We start from the raw sequence: 24,390 nt of genomic DNA on the forward strand, positions 1-24,390 counted from the left end.
AATGACCTCATTCAAAGACGACGAAGACCAACAACAACACTCAAGGAAAAAAAACTAACAAATTTAGGTATTGTGGAGACAAATGGACATATGGACATAGATGCCTTAACAAGAAACTGAATAATTATGAAGTTGAGAAAGAATCAGACACTTCAAGTAACAAACCAGAAAAGAAGATTAAAAAGAGAAATAGTTGTCGCAAATGTGGAGAAAATTGGACACCAAGACATAAATGTGAAGATAATGGCAGAAGTGTCCTCAGACACAATTTTATTAATCAGAAAAAATTTACATCATAATTTTGCAACAGTTTACACACACACTCCAACACTCTTGCAATCAGGAAAATGAACTATATCTAAGCTTAATCTCCTAACCTATACTAGTTATGGACTACTTATTAAATTAACAAGTGTCCATTTATAATAAATGCAATTCTAACCAATCTACTAACTCTACTCCTAAATTGGAGCCTAAGATACGACATTATTCTAAATGTCATATCTTTTACAACAATATTCTATTTCTAAGTGTCTCCAATATTTAATTAAATATTCTAAATAAATAAATATTCTATCCTAACTTTGTGAACTATGAATTTTATATTTTGGATCATCTAACATTCCCCCCCTATGATCCAAAGATACATTACAATAGATACCAAGTTCATCTCTAAACTTAGTAAATTTGATCCTGCCAAGTGGTTTTGTGAAAATATCGGAGACTTGATCTTCTGAAGGACAATAAACTGGCTTGATGACGTCCTTGGCAATGAGCAATCTAATGTGATGATACTTGGTGTCCACATGTTTTGTTTTGGAATGAAAAACTAGATTCTTGGCAAGCTTTATGGCTGACTGGTTGTCAATGAATAATGATGTAGCTTCTGCTTGAGGAATGCCCAAATCCTGCAAAACTCTGTGCAACCAAACAATTTCACATGTTGCTTCCCATGCTGATATGTATTCTGCTTTGGCTGAAGAAGTGGCCACTGTAGCTTGTTTCTTGCAACTCCAAGATACTGCAGCTGACCCCATGTTCATTAAATAATTGGAGGTTGATGCTCGATCATCAACACTGCTAGCAAAGTCGGCATCTGAAAATCCGCCAAGTACAAAGTTTTTAGTCTTTTTGTAAGGAAAACCAAAATCTTTTGTTCCTTGGATATATCGTAGAACCCTTTTGGCTGCATTCCAGTGATTGTCTCATGGTTCTTGCATAAAGCGTGAAAGAATACTAACTGCATAAGATAGATTTGGTCGAGTCGTTGTTAGATAAATCAGACTACCAAATAAAATTGTATTTAAATTGTAATAAGTGTAGTCTAGAGAAGTTATATGGGGTATGAGTAATCAAAATTACACCTCTCACCCTCAACTTTCTATTATGACACACTTTGAGGGGTTAATAATGTGTTTTGGACCCTCAAAACCCATTTTTCCTAAGTTTAGTTGGAAATCTAGCAATTAATTAAGCCAGAAATTAAATAAATGGAGAAAAATAAATATCCACACATGCTAAATGTTGTGGAAATGAGGTGGAAAATTATGGGGGAGTTAAAGTGAAGTCCCAAGGTGATGTGGACTCCTAAAATCAAGGAAAGGACATGTGCTCAAATAAAATCGAATTTCTGGCATTAAATGAAAAAACTGTTTGAAAATTCGAATTTGTGAAGTTAAAGCACATTTGGAAGGATTTGGGAGAATATTTGGTGGAGATTTTTGTGGGAAATTGTCCCCACATGGGTTACCACCCATATACACTTGTCATTCCACCATAAAATTCGAATTTTGCACATAAGAGAAGAAGAAAATGATGTCCACTTGCCAGAATTCGATTTTTACATTTGGCACTGGAGCTCTATTCAACAAATTCAAATTTCTCTTTGGGATTGTCACCTCATACCACTTGTTTAATCACTTCTACATTGGGATTGGCTCCAATGCCATTTGTCATTGTCATTCTTCATTGGGATTTGCTCCCAACTCTCTATATAATAGAGCCATGGGCTCTCACATTGCATCATATTGTTACTAGCTATTGTGCTTGCGGAAGCACTACTGCCTTGTACACTTTCAGAAATATCAATAAAGACTTTGGAGTTTCATTCATGAGGTGTTCCTCATTTTCGAGTGTGATAAATTGTTGAGCATTGGTATAATTCCTTTTACTCATGCTTTGATCTAATTTGCTTCCATATGCTCTTGTAGATTTGTTAATGTAGAGCTATCTTGCATTAACATTTGATTTAAAAGTATGCTCTAGTTGGTTTTAAATAAATCTCTAGAGTTTCTTATCATTGTTTATTGCTAAATCTATATGGAACTAATTCTTGATTGAAGTTTTGTAGAGAGAACATCTTGTTGGGATTACAGAATCAAGCGTGAAGGGAAGTCTTTGGAGAGACCAACCCACTCTTGATACATTCTTAAAGGAACTCTCATTTGTTCTTTGAACCTTCATAGTCTTATCTTACAAAGTGGTTTTGCAGGGATTTCGACACATAGTTTGTACACAAGCCAAGAACTTCTAAATTTAAATCTTTTTAAAAAAAACATTGTACTTCATTTCTTTCATTTTCTATCTAAGAGCTTGAAGATGGCTAAGCAAAGACGAGAGTTTACTCTCACTCTTTAGCTTAGCCTTTTGTAAATTATAATTGTACATATACATTTTATCTTGCTGATTTTTCCATTAGTACTTAACTTATTTTGCAGCCATTGTTTGGATTGTTTGCTAACTCTTGTGTGGCAGATTTTGAAGAGCAACTTCCCGCAACATCTAACAAGTTTTTGCAGGACAACATCTAACAAGTGTTTGCAGGACCTTTAGCAAGTGTTGGGGGTTCGATTTCCAAGGATGTCGTGAGCCCTTTTGAGGCTTACCTTGGCCAAGTCAAATTCACTAGAGCTCTGCCCATTTTCCTCTTTAAGCCGTGGGCATTTGGAGGAAACTCACACCTTGTTTCCCTTGCATAAGTTTTGTGAGATTTTGTCACTCCTTTCTTAAGAAAGGAGGTCTAATGTCCGAGTTTCAAGCAATTATTGTGAGGACTCTCCTTGAAATATAGTTGAGAATTTTGAAGGGCCCTCTTCTCATTGTAATATTAATAAAAGATCTAACTTGCTTGTGGGAGCTTGGGATTTCTCTCATGGTATCCTATCTCCCCATTTAGAGGGAGGTTTCTCTTGGGTGGATTGACATTTGTATGGTTTAAGCTTTCATACTTCATTTAGTTACATGCATGCTTTAATTGGGAATTAACACAACCTCACTATCACATTTCATTAAGTTAAAGTTTGTTACAATTTCATTTGAGCTTTGCATTTTCTTTCTCATTGTTGCTTGGAGCTACACGTTTACACTTTACTTTGGGCAATTCATCCTTTACATGCAAGCATTTTATATTCTTAACAAACTTTGATTCATTTCCATTTACCTTGGTAAAATGTTTCATGAGCACTTGAATACATGCTTCAATTTTATGCTACATTGTTATCTTGAATAATGGAGCAATTTATTGTCATTGTCTATTTGAAACAAATTTTACTTTCAAGCAAATTACTTATATCATTTTAATTCATTGATGAAACACATGCAACACTTGTAAGCTAATTTTATTCCTCCAATTGAAGTTATAATTGCAACTTATGTTGAACACTATTTCATTTTCAAACATTGCAAATCAATCTCTTTGAAGCATTTGCATGTATTATTATTTTAATTTGGGAATTAACACAATTTGCATTTCATCTAGGCATTTTAGTGTAGGAAGGCCCCAAGCCTCATTAAAAGTTTACCTCCAACATAAGTTGGTTAAAGTAAACAACTTAGGGATCCTCTACTCCTCTATTGACCCCTCACTATGAGATCCATATCATTGGACAAAGGTGAGGTTTGAGGATTGAAGAGTTAAATTGTAATCTTGTGGTAGAGCTAATTAATAAAATTAACCAAGAGCACTTTCCATTACATTTACTTTACTTGTCTCTTGATGGTTTGAGTTTTTATCTGCAAAGTCTATTCCAAAAGCAAGTACTGTAATCATTTCAAACAAGTGTTTTCTTTTCATGTTTCAAGTCTAACTACATATTGATGTCTTGGTTTAACACTTCCTTCCTTTTACATTTCCAAGTTAATTACTAATTTTTGGGTTTTTGCAAGATATGTTTCACATGTTTTGATTTATAAAGTTGATTATCTCAAAAGCATTTTGTATCTTACATATCTTGTGCTAACAATTCTTATTTACATTTCAGGGTTACTTTGTTTTCTCTTTTGAGAGCATTGCATTTTACTTTGAGCAAATATATCTTTAAATTGTTGAGCAAATTCCTTATAAGGCATTGGTTTTATGGTTTTTAATCATATTAATGATTGGCATTGTTATTTCAAGTTGTTCACTTCATATTTGCCCATAAATCCTTAAAAGTAATCCATTTTCACTATAACACTCTCCTAGAAACTCACATCTTTTAACTTAACTTTTCATTAGGGAGGTTTGAGGATTGAAGAATTAAATTGTAATCTTGTGGTAGAGCTAATTAATAAAATTAACCAAGAGCACTTTCCATTACATTTACTTTACTTGTCTCTTGATGGTTTGAGTTTTCATATGCAAATTCTATTCCAAAAGCAAGTATTGTAATCATTTCAAACAAGTGTTTATTTTTCATGTTTCATGTCTAACTGCATATTGATGTCTTGGTTTAGCACTTCCTTCCTTTTACATTTCCAAGTTAATTACTAATTTTTGGGTTTTGGCAAGATATGTTTCACATGTTTTGATTTATAAAGTTGATTATCTCAAAAGCATTTTGTATCTTACATATCTTGTGCTAACAATTCTTATTTACATTTCAGAGTTACTTTGTTTTCTCTTTTGAGAGCATTGCATTTTAATTTGAGCAAATATATTTTTAAATTGTTGAGCAAATTCCTTATAAGGCACTAGTTTTATGGTTTTTAATCATATTAATGATTGGCATTGTTATTTCAAGTTGCTCACTTCATATTTGCCCATAAATCCTTAAAAGTAATCCATTTTCACTATAACACTCTCTTAGAAACTCACATCTTTTAACTTAACTTTTCATTAGAGAGGTCTGAGGATTGAAGAGTTAAATTGTAATCTTGTAGTAGAGCTAATTAATAAAATTAACCAAGAGCACTTTCCATTACATTTACTTTACTTATCTCTTGATGGTTTGAGTTTTCATATGCAAAGTCTATTCCAAAAGCAAGTATTGTAATCATTTCAAGCAAGCTATAAAACCGAATTCATCCAAAACAAGCCACGTGTCCAAATCCCACGTATCTGACACGATTCGATGGGAATTCGAATCCTAAAATGGGACACCACGTGTCCTAACAGGACACCATCGAATCCTGATCGTGTCCCGTTAGGACACTTCGTGTCCTAATTTTGGGATTTGAATCCCAAAAAAGTGAGGGTTTATGAGGGAGGGTTTATGAGGTTTGTGAGGGTTTATGAGGGCTTATGAGGTTTGGGAGGGTTTATGAGGTTTGTGAGGGTTTATGCAGATATTTGAATTTTGTATGTACTATGCATGCTATAATGTTACTAACTTACTTTGTAAACAGTAAAACTAACATCTAGATGAAGATCTATGTTTGAAATCAATGAATTTGTATCATTAATGAGAATTTGTGTAAGAAATATCTAATTTCTAATATATATATAACGAATCCTACATGTCCTGTTTCGGGGGGTCAACGTGTCTGAATCCGACACTCGAATCCCCGTATCCTACAAATCCCGAATCCCCGTGTCAGGTGTCTTAGCAAACAAGTGCTTTCTATTCATGTTTCAAGTCTACTTGCATATTGATGTCTTGGTTTAGCACTTCCCTTCTTTTAAATTTCCAAGTTAATTACTAATTTTTGGGTTTTGGCAAGATATGTTTCACATGTTTTGATTTATAAAGTTGATTATCTCAAAAGCATTTTGTATCTTACATATCTTGTGTTAACAATTCTTATTTACATTTCAAGGTTACTTTGTTTTCTCTTTTGAGAGCATTGCATTTTATTTTGAGCAAATATATCTTATAAATTGTTGAGCAAATTCCTTATAAGGCACTGGATTTATGGTTTTTAATCATATTAATAATTGGCATTTTTATTTCAAGTTGATCACTTCATATTTTCCCATAAATCCTTAAAAGTAATCCATTTTCATTATAACACTCTCCTAGAAACTCACATCTTTTAACTTAACTTTTCATTAGGGACCACCCCCCTTAGCTAACCTAGGAGATAGCTCAAACGGAGAGAGTCGGGATTAGTGTGACAGCCCCTTCTCTGAGTTCCCTGCCACCAACCACACCTTGTGGGGTTGAAGGCTTTTCTCACTGACTTGTAGGTAGGTGTAGGCGGCAGGGTCAACAAGTACATACCATACATTTGAAATCAATCTTTCTCCAATGTCAGGAAGGTAAAATTTAACGACACCTCTTCCATAAGGAGTATGTTTTGTATCATCAGCAAGAAAGATTGAACTAAGGTGGCATGGTTGGAAGTTCCAAAAGAAGTCTTCTCGAAAAGTCATGTGTTGAGTTGCTCCTGTATCTAAAAATCCATGCATCTTCATTATCACTTTGAAAAAAAGTGGAAACTAATGCTGCTGATTCTAATCTTTGACTTGATGTGAAGACATATTCCGAACCATCATTATCTTGATCAGTGGCAAATTGAGTTGTGTTTTGATGGAACTTTGGAATTTTATCAATGGAAGTTCTACAATCTTTTGCAAAATGGCCCATGTTATTACATCTTCTACAGACAATTTAATTCAAGTCTCTGCCTCTTCCTTGATACTGTCATCTGCCTCTGCTTTGACCTCTGCTTTGAGTTTTCCCTCTGCCTTGACTTTGACCTCTTCCTTGACTGTTTCCTCTGCCTTGAAAGTTGCCTCTGTTTTGAAAGTTTCCTCTGCCTTGACTGTTTCCTCTTCCTTGAAAGTTTCCTCTATTTTGGCTTCTTCCACGACCTTGTCCACTATGTGCTGCTAGATGTTGATTGAAATGTCCTCTTCCTCTAGAATTGTCAGTTGATGATTTACTTGTGCTGACCTCTGTGAAGAAGACATATTCCCCTTGTTTCTTCTTCCCAAAAGTTTTGTCGTGTTGAGCCAACATCTCACTTAGCTCATCAAACTTTAATTTATCTAACTTTTCGGTCACTTGTAGAGTTTCCAAAAAATGCGTGTAAGAAGAAGGCAATCCAGCAATTAGAATTGTGGTCATGAAACTGTCATCTACTGTTGGAAATCCAGCTTTTACTATTTTTTTCTTAATATTTTTAATCCTGGAGATATACTCAAGGAAATCTCCTCCTTCAGTTAGTTTTTGTTGAAGCAACTTAAGTTGTAGATCAACCTTTTTTTATTCAAGTTGTATATCAAATAGATCTTTGAAAGTACACAAAGCCGACCATGCATCTGAGGTGTTTTCAATATGAATATACATCTCATCATTAACTGAAGCCTTTATAAGAGCCAGTGCCTTGACATTTTTAACTTCCCATTTTGCAAGTGAACTTACATCTGTAGATTTATTAGGTTTAATGTCTCCATCACATGTCTTGCCACATATATATTAGAGTGCTTTCAATGAGACGTTTCCATGTCTTGTATGATTTTACCCCTTCAAGCTTCTCAGAATCAGAGAACAATTTAATTAACTCGGACATTGTAGGTTTAAAGCTTTGCACCAAAAAGAATCAAGCACAGGAAAGATGAGCAACACGTCACACGAAACACCCCACGCAAAAATGATCTATCGGGGCTTGGCCTTGACCCTCATATAGTTGTTGAAGGAGAAAAATAACTGAGCTTTGCACTTGGCTCTAGTCAATTTCTCTTAAGAATTTTACAATGAAATCTTTCAAAATTTGACTGATTTATAATCCCTTGCAAAGTTTTATGAAAAATGTACTCTAACCCCCCTCAAAGTAAAAAATTACTTTGAGTTACAATGTCGCACTTATCTCTCCAAATAAAAAATTACAGATAAAATCTCCTTATTACTCCAAAAATTACAAAATTTACTGCCCCAAACATTTACAAATAACCCCTCACACCTTATTACTCCAAAAAAAATTATAATTTAGAAGTACATCTTATTACTCCACAAATTTACAAACAATAAATTCCCAAAATTCAAAAACTCACCATATCTCTCCAAAATACAATATTCCTTATCTCTCCAATAAAAATTTACAAAATTAAAAAAATATTCCTTATCTCTCCAGCAAACGCTTCTTCACTCTTCAATTCAACTTTAAACTTACTTGAAAAAAACACTTTAAGAAGCTCGAATTTTTCCTTACACTTGCTGACGTTGTCCTCCACGCTGGCTATTGGCTAGCTCACGCTGGTTTCTTGCTAGCTCATGCTGGTTGGCTCTCTCAAGCTACGTTTGTTCTCTCAAGCGAACACTCGCATAGGGCAACGGAGAGGACAACACGCTGTGCACCATGCACCAGATACTGGAGTGCTGGTTGTTCTCGGCGGGGATGATGGTGAACAGAATAGAGGAGAAAGTGAACTCCGGAGATTTGGAAGGCACCGCTAAAGATAGCTGGGTTGTGGAAAGGACATGGAAGCTGTTGGCAGAGACCGCTAATTTGTTGTTATTGATGGATCTGGATGATTTCCTGTGGTTAAAGCAACAGCTGGCTATGGATAGCTCGACAGGCGCCTATTGCCTCCGCTCCAGGGCGCTGAGGGACTTGACGAGGGCGTGCAAGAACCTGAGCCACTTGGTGCCAAGAGTCTATTCCATTCCCATGGATCCTCTTCAACAACAATGGAGACTACAGGTGGTGCCACTGAATTCCCTTGCATGCCTTCAACAGCCATTGAGGCCACAGTGAGAAGATTATTTTTCTCGTATCAGCAAGCAGCGTGTTGAAGCGGAGCAGATAACAGAAATTCAAGACACAGAGCAAATTTTGATAATAATAAAAAATTGATTTTCAGATTTAAAAATCTAAAATCAATAAAATAATAAAATTTCTTTTCCTTTTGAACAAAAACTGGACAATTTTCATACCAATCATTTGTTGATCAATTCAATGGAGTTTTCCAAAAACTTGTAGAGCTGGAATCTCCTCCTCACATCAGCTGCATTATTGAAGCTCTGATACCACAATAATGGCAGAAGTGTCCTCAGACACACAATTTTATTAATCAGAAAAGAAATTACATAATAATTTTGCAAGAGTTTACACACACACTCCAACACTCTTGCAATCAGGAGAATGAACTATATATAAGCTTAATTTCCTAACCTATTCTAGTTATGGACTACTTATTAAATTAACAAGTGTCCATTTATAATAAATGCAATTCTACCCAATCTACTAACTCTACTCCTAAATTGGAGACTAAGATACGACATTATTCTAGATGTCATATCTTTTACAACAATATTCTATTTTTAAGTGTCTCCAATATTTAATTAAATATTCTAAATAAACAAATATTCTATCCTAACTTTGTGAACTGTGAATTTTGTATTTTGGATCATCTAACAGAAGATGCATCCCTACACTACTATAAAATAGTAGATGTGAAACAAATTGAAGTACAAGAACACGATGAAGGAGTTGTTGTCACACAGAGTGAAGATTCAAATTGTGAGGAACCGTCATTAGCGGAAATCTCATGTGACTAGGAAACCCATGATGAACAGAGTAACTCTCCCGAAAATCAAGAGCAACAAGCAATTGCAAAATATGTCCCACCACATCTTCAAAAGAAGAGAAACCAATCTCTAAGAAGAAACATTAAGCATACTACACCACCAACAAACATGAGGAAGAGACTATGTCCTAAAACCCTAAAGCTCAAAGGGCTCATCAAAGACAGAAATGTCAATATACTTATACATTCTAGTAGTACTCACAATGGTGTAAACACTGATCTAGCTAAACAACTTGATCTTTGTATATGCCCAATCAAGGACCTCACCATATCTGTCGCTACTGGGCAAAAGTTCAAAGAAATAAGAGAATGTCATAATGTTTCAATCCAAATAAAAGAACTAGAACTACAAACAGATCTATTTTCCCTACCACTCAAAGGAATGGATATAGTTCTGGGTGCAGAATGGTTAATACAACTAGGGAGCTATACTACAAACCTTGAAGAACAATTCATGGAGTTTAACTGGCAAGGACGACACTATAAATTAAAAGGTGTTAACACTTCCAGTTCCAAGGAAGGTACAAGTACTCGTGAAGAGAGCACCAGTCAACAAAAGGATGCCATTCCATCGCAACAATGTTCAACTAGAGAAGACCCTCCTGGTTGTGCTTTGAGGACAAAGCATCTCTAAAGGGGGTGGCAATGTTATGAATAAACAATTCATAATATAATTAATTAATAATTAATTAATTAAATTAGTAAATTACATTAATAAAATTAATTATGAAGTGAAAGATCAAAAGACATGTCCAATCAGCCCTCGTGACCAGTCAATGCCTATTTAGGCACACCATCCGAGGGAATGTAAACCACCATTCATATTATATCAATACAATTTACCTACCTTACAAATACAAAAACTACTTACAAACATTACAATTACATAATGACCTTACATACCATGTTAATTTTAGGTATGTTCTATGCTTAGAGCAATTTATTTCAATTTTCACAGTTAGCTCAATATCTCTTCCAAATTAGCAATCACATCAGCATTAAAGTAAACTGCAGATAGAACATAAACATAAATCGCAGAAGACAAGCCCAGACAAGAGAACACAAGATGTGGCGCTAGCTAGGGACAAACCCCAATGTTGGAAAACCCTTGATCAATTCTTCTTATATGTTCTTCAATAGTTCAGCAGAGAGAGAGAGAGATAGTACATATACATCAGAAGTCAACACTTTGACTTGACAAGATAAGAACATAGATCTTCTCTAAGAAGATGTCTCATGAGGTAACTGATATGGACTCATGTGATTCCATCACCCTATCACAATGTTGCACCATCATACCATGTCTCATCACAGAGCTGCACCATGCTGCATCACTGTTGCGCTGTACCTCATCATGTTGTACCCATCTTGCTGCTCTTCATCTTCATGCTGCACACATCATGTAACACCATGTTGCACATGCTTGTTGTCCCATTGTGCCACTGCTGCACAATGTCATGGCTGTCCCATTGTGCCACTGCTGCACTATGTCATGGCTGTCCGATTGTGCCACTGTTGCACAATGTCCTGGTTGTCCCGTTGTGCCACTGTTGCACTATGTACTTGTTGTCCTATGTATCCACCATGAAACATTGCAGCACTATGTTTGTTGTCCTATGTATCCACCATGAAACATTGCAACACTATGTTTGTTGTCCTATGTATCCACCATGAAACATTGCAGCACTATGCTTGTTGTCCTATGCAATGTTGCACGAAGCGGGAGCGAAGCGGAAGCGGAAGCGGAAGCGTGGAAGCGTCATTTTCCAAAAATCTAGGAAGCGAAGCGTCCGCGGAAGCGTCTGCTATATATATATATATTTTTTTTATTTTTTTGCATTTATACTCAAAACAAACATTCCAAATACCAAATTAATTGTAGAAGACATGAAAACATGCATATTTTTGCATAAATCAAGATAGATATAACATCCATTGTACATTAATGATCTAGAATCTAGATTCTTCTCCTCTTGTCTAGCCTTTGCCTCTACCTCGATTGTCTAGGGATATTAGTCAACATTGCCCAATTTTGATCAAACTACCTAATTCAAGACTTAAAATATGGTAGAAAAAGCTTAACATGTTTGATAGATGATTTTGACTTGATTGAAAGGTAATTTTTTGCTAAGGGTGTGCCGCGTGACAAAGGAGTTCAACAATTAACACCACCAACACCAGGGTACATATAGGGCTTGGTGCTCTTGATTAAATGCTAATCGCATACCTTCATACTTGATATAATCTAATGAAATGCCACAATCCCATTGATCCTGAATACCTGAAAACTGTTAAGTCTGCTGAATTTTGAATAGGATATGAAATTCTATTTTCTCCATATGAAGTCCAATGAGGCTGGAACCACTCTCAAACATTCTGAGTCATTTCATGGTAATGTTAAAAATTTAAGTAAAAGGATGAAAATGAAAAATAAAGGAGAATGTCACTTTTACTTTAAGAATTTAACATTACCATGAGGGAGCATCTGCTATATTTATATTTTTTTTTGCTTTCATTTGTCACCCTAACCCAAGGTGGACCCACCCCCAACAAGCAAACTCACCTAAAATTTAAAAAAAAATTGAAAAAAAAACGATTTTCTAAATGCTTTTCCGGAAGCTTTTCTGGAAGCGTCCTGGAAGCGTCTGGGAAGCGCCTGGGAAGCGTCTGGGAAGCGTCTAGGAAGCGTCGTACGAAGCGCGCTTCGGCGCTTCGGAAGCGCCAACGCTTCCAAATTTCCAGGAAGCGTCTAAAAATTTCGGAAGCGCGCTTCCGGCCAAGCTTCCTAGGCGCTTCCGTACGGGACGCGCTTCGGGGCTTGGAACCGGGGGGGGGGGGCGCTTCGTGCAACACTGGTCCTATGTATCTACCATGCTGGTCTTTAGGACAGCGGACAAGATGTGCACCTAAAACACAACAATGTCTCTTTCTTACAGCAGATAGGAGGTGTAGAAGACTGCGTTTGCTGTTGTTCCTTACTGTGACTGGTTAGGGCACCCATGTGCTACAACAACCCTCAAACAGTCACCTAAAACATCCCTCAAAACCTGCAGCCTTGTCAAGGGAGGGTCTCCTCCATTCGTGTCATTGTTCTGGGTACTTTTCAGCCCAAGAAGCCTCCACGCTATCCCTATTTTAGTTAGGCAAGGCCTGCGACCTACCACAGGGATTGTTGTCACCTATTAGCCAACCAAACAGTGTCACCCTTACCTTAAAGTTGCCCACAAACAGTCTGCAATTCTCCTTACCTAACTCGGCCTCTTTGTAGCATGGAACAACCCTCCACGCAGTCACCAAGAGGTTCTAACAGCCCTAAAACACCCACGTTGTCCCTACCTTCTTTGCTGGTTAGGGCAGCGAGTTAGAGAGCCTCTTTACTGCCTCTTTTCCAACGTCTAAGGGTTGTCTCAAATAGCGTATAGATTAGGGCATCTAGGGTATGATAAGACTGCGTTTAGGGTCAGCTGTTAGGCCTCCTTCACCGTGCTAGATCTCCCTTTGAACTGCGGCCAAACCTTCACAAGACCTGCGGCTAGGGCATCCTTCTTTTACAGCGAATAGGGTCTCCTTCTAGACCTGCGTTTAGGGCTTCCTCCTCTTAGACTTCTCTTCCACTAAAACCCAAGACAAGTGGAGAGAAATCAAGAGTGAAGTGTGTGTGAAAATGACAATCAAGTCACCTATTTTTATACTAAAATGTTGAGCACATGTGGGGTTTATTTGGTTGCAGGCCGACTTGACGAATTGTCCTATAACACAAATAAATTCATAACTCCATGAATATTTATCGAAATCGGATGATCTTTAAATGAATCCTACACCTCTCGATGAAAGGGATCCAAGAAAAATATCAGCTGCTATAAATAAGATGACCCACATTGAGTTTGGCCCTAGGTGCTAATTTTAACATACCACCACATTTCCTGGCAACATAGTGATGAGGTGTCTAAACAAACCACCATCCCTAGACATGGAAGAGAATTGTCACTAAGTTTAACAAAGATACTACATTCCTGACTTCTTACTCACGGAAGATAATTCTACTGCTATAACCTATGTTGCACGAGGACCCGTCCCCCCAAAAATACTCACGTACACTGCGTCCCTATGTTTCGGAGACTTTTGGACCCTTAGGAAATGTCCCCAAACTGTTGGGGACTCCATTGGGGACTTGGGGACTTGCTAGCCATCCCCAAGACGTTCCGGACAAATTTCAGGGATGTTCCGGACAGATTTCAGGGATGTTTTTGGCAGATTTCAGGGTTTTCTGGGCAGATTTCAGGGATGTTTTGGGAAGGTTTTAGGGATAATCCAAGCACAGAGCTTCAGTTTTGACAATCATGGACATTGATGATTGAACAATATGATCATTTTTCCCATTCATTTTTTTTGGAATGCATTGAATCTAAATTTTTTGTACAAGTTGCAGCTCAAAACATGGGTTTTGTATGATGGGTTTCATTTTGGATTTCTAGTGATTTAGATATTGGATTTTCAATGGTAAAATTACAAAAAACACCCTCCATGTCAAGAAAATAGAAAATACAACATTTTAAAAGGATGATCCTTGTGGTTATTTTTCTTGTTCTTTCTTAGATCATCTCAGCTTTTACATATTGTATGTGGGTTTCGAGGACTCATTCAAGTTCAATGCTTCTATCATCCCAATCCCAAGCATTGTGAAAACAATCAGATAGTTGTGAATTGGATTGAGTACTAAATGTTTAAATAAATTCCTATTCAATCCCCTTCTTAATCTGAAATATGAATTTAATATGATTAGAAAACCAAATTATTTTATAGTGGCTTTCAACATAGCTATAAAAGTTTGCAAAACCTATTGAAAAGGGAATGCATTTTGTGTTTAACATAGTCATCGTTAACAAGAAATATGAGGAAAAAAACTAATATAAAGACAGTTCTCCTTCATGGATTGTTCATGGACCTTATTACAAATTTTAAGTAGTTACACTTAAATTTCCTAAAGCTAAAGCTCATGTCTAGTGGCCAATAATGGAATGTCACTCAACTCCTTTTCAAATTGTTTGAGATTTTAATTGGCGAGTGTAAGGGTTGTACGTAATACTAGCTTGAAACAACTACAAATGTTAATATTGAATTTTGCATATATATATATATATATATATATATATATATATATATATATATATATTGTCGTCCCCAACCCCCCCAGCCCAGTTTCCTGAAAATTTGGGGGTGCGCTCTAGCTGTTCCGGGGACTCATCCCCACCATTCCCCTGTCCCCAAAACCAGTGCAACATAGGCTATAACCAACATTCACGAGCTGTTAAGTGGCTTGATGTCACAAGATTATGCCAAATTCTTTATCGGCGTGAACATAATTGGTTTTGCAGAGTGCACTTTAAAGATGATCATCTTTTCCCAACGATATACATAATTGGCTTCATTTTACTTCTTTTAAAATTATTCTTAACTCAAGTACAGTTTTTTTTCAGATACACAATTATAAGTTCCTAATTGAATATAATCTAAAAACCAAGTTGTCTTTCAGTACCCAATAAATGCTTTTAGTCATCTGAAGACACCACTCTAATTTCAACTTCAACTTTTGGTACAAGTTTCAAGTTTTGAGAGCCTATATGGTAGCAAATGATCTGTCATTATACTTGCTTTAAATATTAGAGTCAAAATGTAAATAATATTAGAAAATAGGAGTTTTGTACCTGTAGTAATAGTTAATAACTGCTTCCACTTCATCAATGCCATATCGAGGGAAATCATAACGAACATCTAGAGGAGTATCAGGCAAGTGTTTGCGAAGCTTTCCCACTGCAGTCGAATGAGAATATGCAGTCACCATCATGTCACTGTGTAACATTGTTCGATATGCCTTGACCTATAAAGAAGTAATACAAACGACTCCAGTTATTCATAAAGCTCTATTGCATTTTACTGTAAGAATATGTAAGTCAAACAACCTCATATAAATCAGCAGACCATTTCCCCCACTCTTATACAGCGTAATCAATCTAGGCAGTACTTATGAAAACACCCTAAACATATACATGTAACAATTACATAGCTTTTGTGCCCTTCTCAAGCTTTAGCCTTTTGATGGTAATTAACAAAGAAATGCATTAAGAAAAATCAGATAAGATAAACAATAATGCTCATGAAAATGCCAACATAATTAGTTTAACATGTGCTTTGCTTCCCCCATGTAGAAAGGGAGATAAAGGAGTTTCATCCAATGATCAGCTCTGGAGAAGATAGCAAGGAGTGAGCAGCTGAATATATCAGCCCACATACAGGCTGTACAGCAGGTCATATCGGGGGCACATTTGCAGGTCATACAGCAGTTGTGTGTGGGCAATACAGCAGTGGCACCAGGCCATACAGCAGTGTCGTGCAGGCCATACAACAGCTTCAAGCAGGCCATACAACAGCTGCAAGCAGGCAATAAAGCAACTGTGCAGGTACAGGAGCCAGCCATGTTTGTGGGTTGATTCAGGATATTTCGGAGGGTCATAAAGGACATACAATGCCCAAAAAATTTCTGAAATTTTGCTGTAGCTTATATTGTTTTCTGAGAAAGCCAATTTCCCAGTAAAGGAGCCCTTGTAAGATTTAAATTTATTTTAATGAGAAGTTGATTTGAAGGGAAAAAATATTTCTATTTCCATGTGTGAAAATTGGTTTCATTTGTTTAGTTTGTATTTTGCCAGTTAAAAATCCCAGATAATGCATTATATTCAGTGAGCTAAAATTTAACATTTATTTTTAGCAATGAAATCATTATGAAGTAAGTTGCGTAAGGACTGGGGTTAGAAAAGTAACACTTCTAATGGTTTCTAGCATAACTACATGGCAACATTGGCCATTCCAATCCCAAAACCATGTCAACTCCACCTAGAAGTATGGCATAGAATTTAGCATGTAAATTGAAATCTTATATTTGGAGTGCGACCTTTTGACATCTAATTGACCCTGCAATCTTCTACCTATCTGCTACTTTAAAGTTAAAACGTCCAATGGCGTACATGAACAGATTTAGTTGCCTTGCTGCATTGCCATCAATAAAATTATGGGTGCTCTCTGACTCTAAGATAACTGTAACTTTGCTCTTCTTCATGTGACCTCTAGTTTCAAGATTTAGGTTGGGAGATTATCATCATTGCCACTAATGAGATCCCGGGCATGGACTCTTCAACCCTAGAATCTAGTTCTTCAGATGTAGCAAGTCCTCTATTTCTGAGACATATTCTTAGTCTTCTCTGTCACAGTCACTGATAGAAATGTGATTCCTATTCAACCCCGCGAGTACAAATTTACATTCATAACAGGGACTCCATTTTTCCTTAACAACAGGAGCACTTATTTTATTACGACCCCTTTTTCCTCAAAGTTAAGGTGTTAGTCTTTTGTGAGAGGGGAGGGACGTATTTAAAGGTTTGACTACTTGGTGCTGAAGAAATTCATGTTGGGTTACAATCAACTTGGGTTTATTTTGCCTTCAATTATATCCGTTGGCTTCCATATTTTAATCTCACTGCATAAATCAACCTTCAGTCCTGCAATATAAAGTCAAACTTTAATCATTGATTTGTGTATATTCTCTTACATTTCCAGTTTGGTATAAGAGGGTGAATTTGATGAAGATGTCCACTTCTTGTCATGAACAGATCGTTCGAAAAGTTTTTGTGAACATTTACCACTTTGTGGATTATCCCTTAGACTTGCATGCCCACCACATGAACCAATTGTGTGCGTCTCACTAGAGATACATGGATGCTACTGAAATCTGCTCTTTCTCGTTTTAGGGTGAGTTCATATCATGTACCACTCCATCACATTTATCTAGTTGGTAGTTGTTTTGTTTAACTGGGCATCATATTTAGGCAGCTCAAATTTTAACCTATAAAGATGATGCCTTGACAACATTCCAAAATTTGAGAAAGCTGGGGGTTCTTTAGTATCTTTTGGATGGGGTCATATTGAGGTTCAGATGACTTTGGGATGATACGTAATGTTCCTGGGAAATTAATCACCCAAGAGATGAAGTAGTCTATCGAGCCCCACAGGCTATAGTCCTTGATAAAGGAAAAACCCCCAAAATACCTAATGTTTGGGCAAGTTTTGGGGCAGCTGCGCAAAGAAACCCAAAAGTGGGGTTTGATGTGAATTTCACTCAAATTAATTAAGGATAAAATGCCCTCATGAAAATCTATAAATACAAGAGGGTTAAATTCATTTGGATCATCATTGATTGGATCAATTTTATCTCTGTTTTTTGACCCTGAGGCTCTGAGGGTTTTAAGACCCCCTTTTCTCCAATCAATTTCAGTGGTGAAAGATCCCACCCTAGTTGGTTTTCATTTTTTCGTTTTCTTCTACTTGTTCTGGCCACAGGGAAAACTCATCATCCAAGGACAACAGAATATCTCATGGCAAGTCTGAAGGTTGGATGAATTCATAGAAGCTAATTATTGAATATATCATAGTGGCCAAATCCCTGTGGAGATTCACCTGGAAACAGGCCGCAGTCTCTGTGCTTCAGCGGAAGTCTGTGGAAAATTCATAGTGCTGGGCAGCGAATTTCCCGAGGAAACCCTCCTGTTGCAGACGAGATCTCCTAAGCACAGAATCCCATATCTAAGGTAGGATCCAAGACATCTAATGCTGACATCCAAGATTCCTGAGACAGAGGAAGACAGTTGATTGTGACAAACAGAAACATTCTTCCAAAGGCAGACGAGTGTCCTGGCGACAAGCGAGGACCTAATTCAGTAAAATTCAAAGTCTCCTGCGATATTATCTATGCTCTGTGACAGTCCGCATGTCTTGAAGCAATCTGTAACAGAGGCTCCTGTAGTGGTTCGGAAGATGATCCCAGCATTCTGACACAGATAGTCCGTGGAACTCTGTAATATACCCGAGCTCCTGAAGCAGTTAATTCGCAGATTCCTGGAACTATATATCTAGAAGTTATATTAAAGTTATGTTTATGCCACTATTATACTATTAATGTTTATATTATTGTGCAATATACAAGGTAATTAAACTAACGGATTCTCATGTTATAGTTAGTATACTGACCAAGGGTATGTTTACATATGACCTTCAATGTTTTCTAAATTTATGTATTATAAAGAAGCTATATATTATATGCACTACCAATTACCCAAACACTATTTAAATTGAGAGATATCCAGCTACTTCTTAAAATATCCCAAAAAGGGAAGACATACCATAGTAAGCTCTCGTGCATGAATGTCCCGATGAGAGTGCCGACCCGTCACTTCTTTGTATTGACTAAATGTAAACCAACTGTTGTACTACAACGTTATTAACAAAAACAATTCGACAAATCAGTGAAGTATTGTTTCTTATAACATCGCAGCCTCTTAAATGCCAAAAAACTACATACCACATTGCAAAGTAGTTTGTTATCGCCTCACACTGATGAAGTATATACCTGATCTATAACAAAAAGAACTGGCACCTCCTTCACCAAAGATAGCTCTTCTCTCAGCCGCACCACCACTCCAACCGCAGCGTGGGTAGTTGCTATTCCTGTTTGAACCAAATCAAATAAAGTAGATCCCTCTGGCATTGCTACAGCTTCTGCATCTTTCATTAATCCTACCCCAGCACCTTCTCCTAGGGTAATAGGTTCCAATATTTGGCATGGCAACGTCTGAAGAACACTTTCATGGCTTTTTAATAAATTCTGCAATTAATTAAAAATAATGACGTAAATATATACATGATAAACAAAACACTATTCACTGTTCAGCAATGAAATAGATTATCTTGAAAACATCCTCCAAAAAAACTGTTAAGAAACAGTTGACGAAGATGATAGAGTTTGATGTTCTACATGAAAGTTTGTGAGCTTGTGATTATAATGATATGTAGTCATGAACAGAATCAAAAATCCTCATCAAGCAATATTAAGGAAAATCATATCAACCTGATCAGACATGGGCACCTACTATGATAGTAAAGGTAGTTCAAATCACAGTAAACTTCTCAATCTCTTAGAATACAAAATAATCCTGCAACCAGAAACAAAACAAAAACTAATAGAGCGAAAGTAACCTGATAATGGACAGACCATAGAGGACCAAAGCAGTCCCCAGTAGATCAGATCTTCACCGCAAAAAGGAATACATAAAATAAAGCTTTGATGGGGCTCCCAAAGGCAACCCTCCAAAAGCAAGAGAGGGTGGAGTTGCATAGAATAGCCAGTGAATTCTCTTAGCAGCCTATACCTGATTCCTTGGGGAAGCAACAAATAAGCAAAACAGAAATGCAATGGGTAATCAGAAAGCTCAAGCTATACATCTAACAAAGCTTTAAGAACGTTATTTTCATATAGGACTCAAAACTGATAGTCAACTTGTTCACAAAAGTAACAGCAAACTCTTCACGGCAACTGGTGCCTCAAGTAATGCAAGTCAATGTAGTGCAATTGCCGGCCTAATGCAGTTATACTTTGTAAGTTTGTCCAAGTCAGGAGGCTGTCAGGACTCCTTGCAATCATGGATATCCCAAATAAAACTCAATCTCAAATGTTTATAGCCCTGAAACCACTCATAATTATTTGGATGCTTACCATAATTAGACATCATCGCCAAAATAGTTTTTAGACCCACTTCGAGGGTGAAAAATATGTCTAATCCCCTCTAGAGTATTTTACTTTAATTTTCTGGCAAAATAAAAGAAAATTAATTAACCGTAAATTAATCATAAATTAAAATGAGAGAAAATTAAATTCTCTCCAAGTGGAAAATTTATCAAAAAATTATTGAAGTCCTTTTTCAAAGTAAAAAATATGAAAGGACTCATTTCCAAGGCAAGAAGTTCCAGTCCAAAAATTTGTTGCCGCCAGAAGGAATTTTTTTCTCAGCAAAATTGAATTTCTGGGTCAAGGTGGTTATTTGAATGCGAGAATTACGATAATTCTATTTTTTGAAGATTCTCCAATGGTCCAAAACCACCCAAAAGTCAAAATTTGGTCCATCCAACCCAACAATCAAGGAGGTCAAATTCTTTTGGAGATTTGTGCACCAGTTATCAAGGGATCAAATTAATTTGACAAGGATCAAGCCATGGATCAAGGAAACTAGTCATTATTTCCACTTGGAGGGGTTTGATGCTCTCATTTTCTATATAAGAAAGTTACTATGCTCCTCATTGTATGTTGTACTTATCAGAAGATCATTTGTATCGAGCTTTGAGTCAAGCTCTACTGGTTGTAATCTTTTTTCTGGAATAATAAAGCAAAAGTCTTTGGGGGTTTATTCATGATGGAATTCCATTCTTGCTTCTTGGTAATATTTTTCTACATCATGTTCCTAATGCTCTACTCAATAATAATTCAATCAGTTATTATTTCAATTAGCCAGTGGTTGGATTAACTATTTGCATAGGTATCTTGCATTAGTTACTAGGTTTAGAGTAGCACATTAAATTTGATTAATCTAGCAAGTATCTCTAGATTTTGAGGGTTTATTGTGTGATCTAGCCTCTATTGATCTAATAACTTGATCTTAAGTGTGTAGAAATCTCATCAATATTCATATCTTGGGCATGAGGGTAAGTCTTCAGCTGAACCAGCCAACTCCAAAGACAAGAAAATCAAGAGCCCATCGTGTTAAACTTCTAGGACGTATCTAGCAATTGTTTTGCAGAGATCTTGGCCATGGCTCTAATATAAAAAACTTATTTCACTCATTTATCTCCAATCAATTTGTGCAAATAAAGATAGATCTGCTAATTAGAGCTAAATTTATTTGTGAATGTTGTAGATAATTTGTATATTATTTCTTCTAACCCTTGTAATTATTTTTGCTTGTGTATATAAGCCACTTGGGGTTTTTATTTTTCACTTTCTTGTAAATCTAGTGGGATGGTTAGGGTTTCTTCTTGAAATTATTTTGCAGGTGGATATTCAATAGATCAAAGAGGAGATCGATTCCTAGAGGGTTTCAGCCCTCACCTAGCCTAGACGACTAGGGTTTGGGCCTAACATCACCATTTCTTGAAGGCCATCTAGCATTTTTTCAAAGTCGTGAGAGGTTTAAGGCCTAAATAGTCCTATCAAGGGTTCAATCTTCAGTATTGTGGCTCTCTTCTCCTTCAACAATTTTTTCTAAGAAGGCCGCAAGCCCTAAGAGCCCTAATTTCATCATAAATTCAGATTTTTTACAAGGGTTCATCATTCAAAAACTTTGCAAATAATGTTTGTGGCTATTTTCATCATTTTCTTGCCAAAATCCGACCCGGTTGCTTGTTGCAGGCTTCTTAAAAAAATCTTTGAAGGTCGAAAGTCTAATTACTAGGTCTATTTAGGTAGTCACAGGTCTTGGAAGGCTTGTAGACTCATTGCATTTGATCCAAGACTGATCTGACCTTGTTTGCAGGTCTAATCTCATACTTTTGCAAGGGTTATCATTGTTTTGATTGGGAATATTGCTATTACAAGTTCTGATCTATTGAAAGGCTTATGTATTTGATTACAGGCCTGACATCCTCTTGGGAAAGGGACTTAACTCTTGTTTTGGGCTTGGGTATTCAATGGTTCATCAAATTTTTCTCTCTAGCTCTATAGCCGCAAGGCCTAGAGACCTTTCTAGCCCTGGTCGCAAGCATTTTGGAGGTATGTTCTTTACTCTTTATCATATCTAGGGCTAACATTTTGTGGTTGTAGGAGCAACGTTGCCTTTTGGAAGGGTCACACCACTTGTTTGGAGCCAAAACATTTCTATTTGGTCACTGCACTTGACATATCAGTTGTTGAAGTGAGGCTGCAAGGCATTGGAGCATTGATCCTCTCCCAGATGTGACCTACTGCAAACTGTCATAATATATCAGATCTAAAGCATTGCATATAGAGCCTAATCACAAGAAGTATAATAATAACAAGCCTAAAAACAATAAGATTTGACACACATTAATCATAAGAAGTTAATAAGTGTTATATCCCTTGTCGTTGCATGACTGTGAGCTCCTTTGATGACTGATCTTGGTTACATTGGACTGATATTTCTTGACAGTGGTATCTTTTGAGGTCTGGTACATTCTTTCCATCACTAAAGTTGATCAATGTTTTCTACTCAAAGTTATGTAATTGTAGTCAACCACCTCATATTTCATATGAGGACATATTATGTTGATTTCATCTTGGTGTGACTTATGTCTTTTTGCATCCTTTTAGAGGAGGAGATCATTTTCCTTCGATCATGCTTCTTAAGATAGAAGTATTGATCTGCAACCATACGACATGACATTATAAAACTTAAATACAAGTATACATACCTCATTTTACCTTTAGGTTGTCCAGGCTTCTTTCAGCAGCTTCCTTGATTGAAAGATCTTCAACCCCTTGAACTGCTCTTACGTCATCATATCATTATTCATGAACTCCACAGGTTGGAGTTTCTATTGAAACACTTGCTTCATCCCTAGATCAGTGAATCATAGTGAAGATTCCATCAGAGAATCTTGAGGATCTTAAAGATCCCTATCCAGCAGATGTTTCCCTTTTGTTGCATGATGAGCATTCTTCAAATGTTTGAGTTCTGCAAAGTTGTTGCTTACAACTTGCCTTCTTTCATAGAAACCCTAAGTTGTTGACAGAGGCATCTTACTTATCCTCGTGATCATAGTCACCCTTGTGATGATGTCACGAGATCTTGTTTCTAATACTTCCATAATGTTACACCACATCCTATAACATATTGTAGTCACATTCTATGCAGGATCTAGGAGCCTAGAAAGAGACTTATAGAGAGAGGCTAACTTAAAGAATTCTACTCCCTCTTATCATGGAATCCATTCAGCTCCTTCCATCCTAACCAGTAGCATGAATTTTCTTTTTCTCCTCTATTTGATATTGTCCTTTAAGGACCATCTTTTCTTCTTCCAGCTTCTTTTAAGTCTCCAATATTATCTATGTGAGAGGACTTTAAAATTTTCTTCTCATGAATTCAAAGGAGACCTATTTCAATGACTTCACCTATCTATAAGGACAGAGACTATCCTCCTTATACAAGGACCAGCATATCGATTTGTACAACGAAGTCATTTAAATCAAAGATAGATCATAACCATGAAAGATACTTACTTGGCACATGAAGAGCAAATTCTTACCTTGATGCTTCGTTGAATGAGATTCTTGTTAGAGCATTATTGAAAACCTCTTACCAAGACTCCTTGCATTGTCCAACACCAAGCATGACAAAAACTGCTCCAGACTATATGTTATTATGATGTTCGAAACTGCTTCATCATCTTAACTTCTAAGGCACTTTGACTCCTTATCAGGTCTTTATGATTATTGATATATGGTACTGTATTGCTGAAACATAAATAGACTGTGGAGTATTAGCAGCAGTGTGTAAATAGTAAATACTGATCATGCAGTGTGTATATACTGATCATCTCTTTATGGCACTGAGACTTAGCACTGCTTGCCCAGAATAGAGGAGCTAACACTTCTTTAGCCCAAGTAGATTTATCCTAGTTTTTCTTAGCAACATTATCTCCAAACTGTGACTTTACCAAGGTAGTATGCAACACTTAGCATATTGTGATGTCACCAGGATTGCATGCTGCAAAACCAAGATATATTGTAAATATGAGAAACTGAACTGTGTGAGATATTTGTATTG

General features: G+C 36.6%; 1 protein-coding gene across 1 annotated transcript in view; it reads right to left on the reverse strand.

Moving 5' to 3' along the window:
* Window positions 1-24,390, reverse strand: part of LOC149163072 (uncharacterized) — a 299,415-nt gene that overhangs the window by 98,260 nt on the left and 176,765 nt on the right. The window contains exons 4-6 of the mRNA XM_089437516.1: window positions 19,188-19,442; window positions 18,961-19,047; window positions 15,436-15,608 (exon numbers count right to left, since the gene is read on the reverse strand). Coding sequence (XP_089293642.1) covers window positions 15,436-15,608; window positions 18,961-19,047; window positions 19,188-19,442 — 515 coding nt within the window. The remainder of the gene's footprint in view (window positions 1-15,435; window positions 15,609-18,960; window positions 19,048-19,187; window positions 19,443-24,390) is intronic.

This window comes from Pinus tabuliformis, chromosome 5_2 (genome assembly GCF_031772625.1).
Source record: "Pinus tabuliformis cultivar Carrire ecotype Pingquan chromosome 5_2, CPIR1, whole genome shotgun sequence".
Taxonomy (NCBI): Eukaryota; Viridiplantae; Streptophyta; class Pinopsida; order Pinales; family Pinaceae; genus Pinus; species Pinus tabuliformis.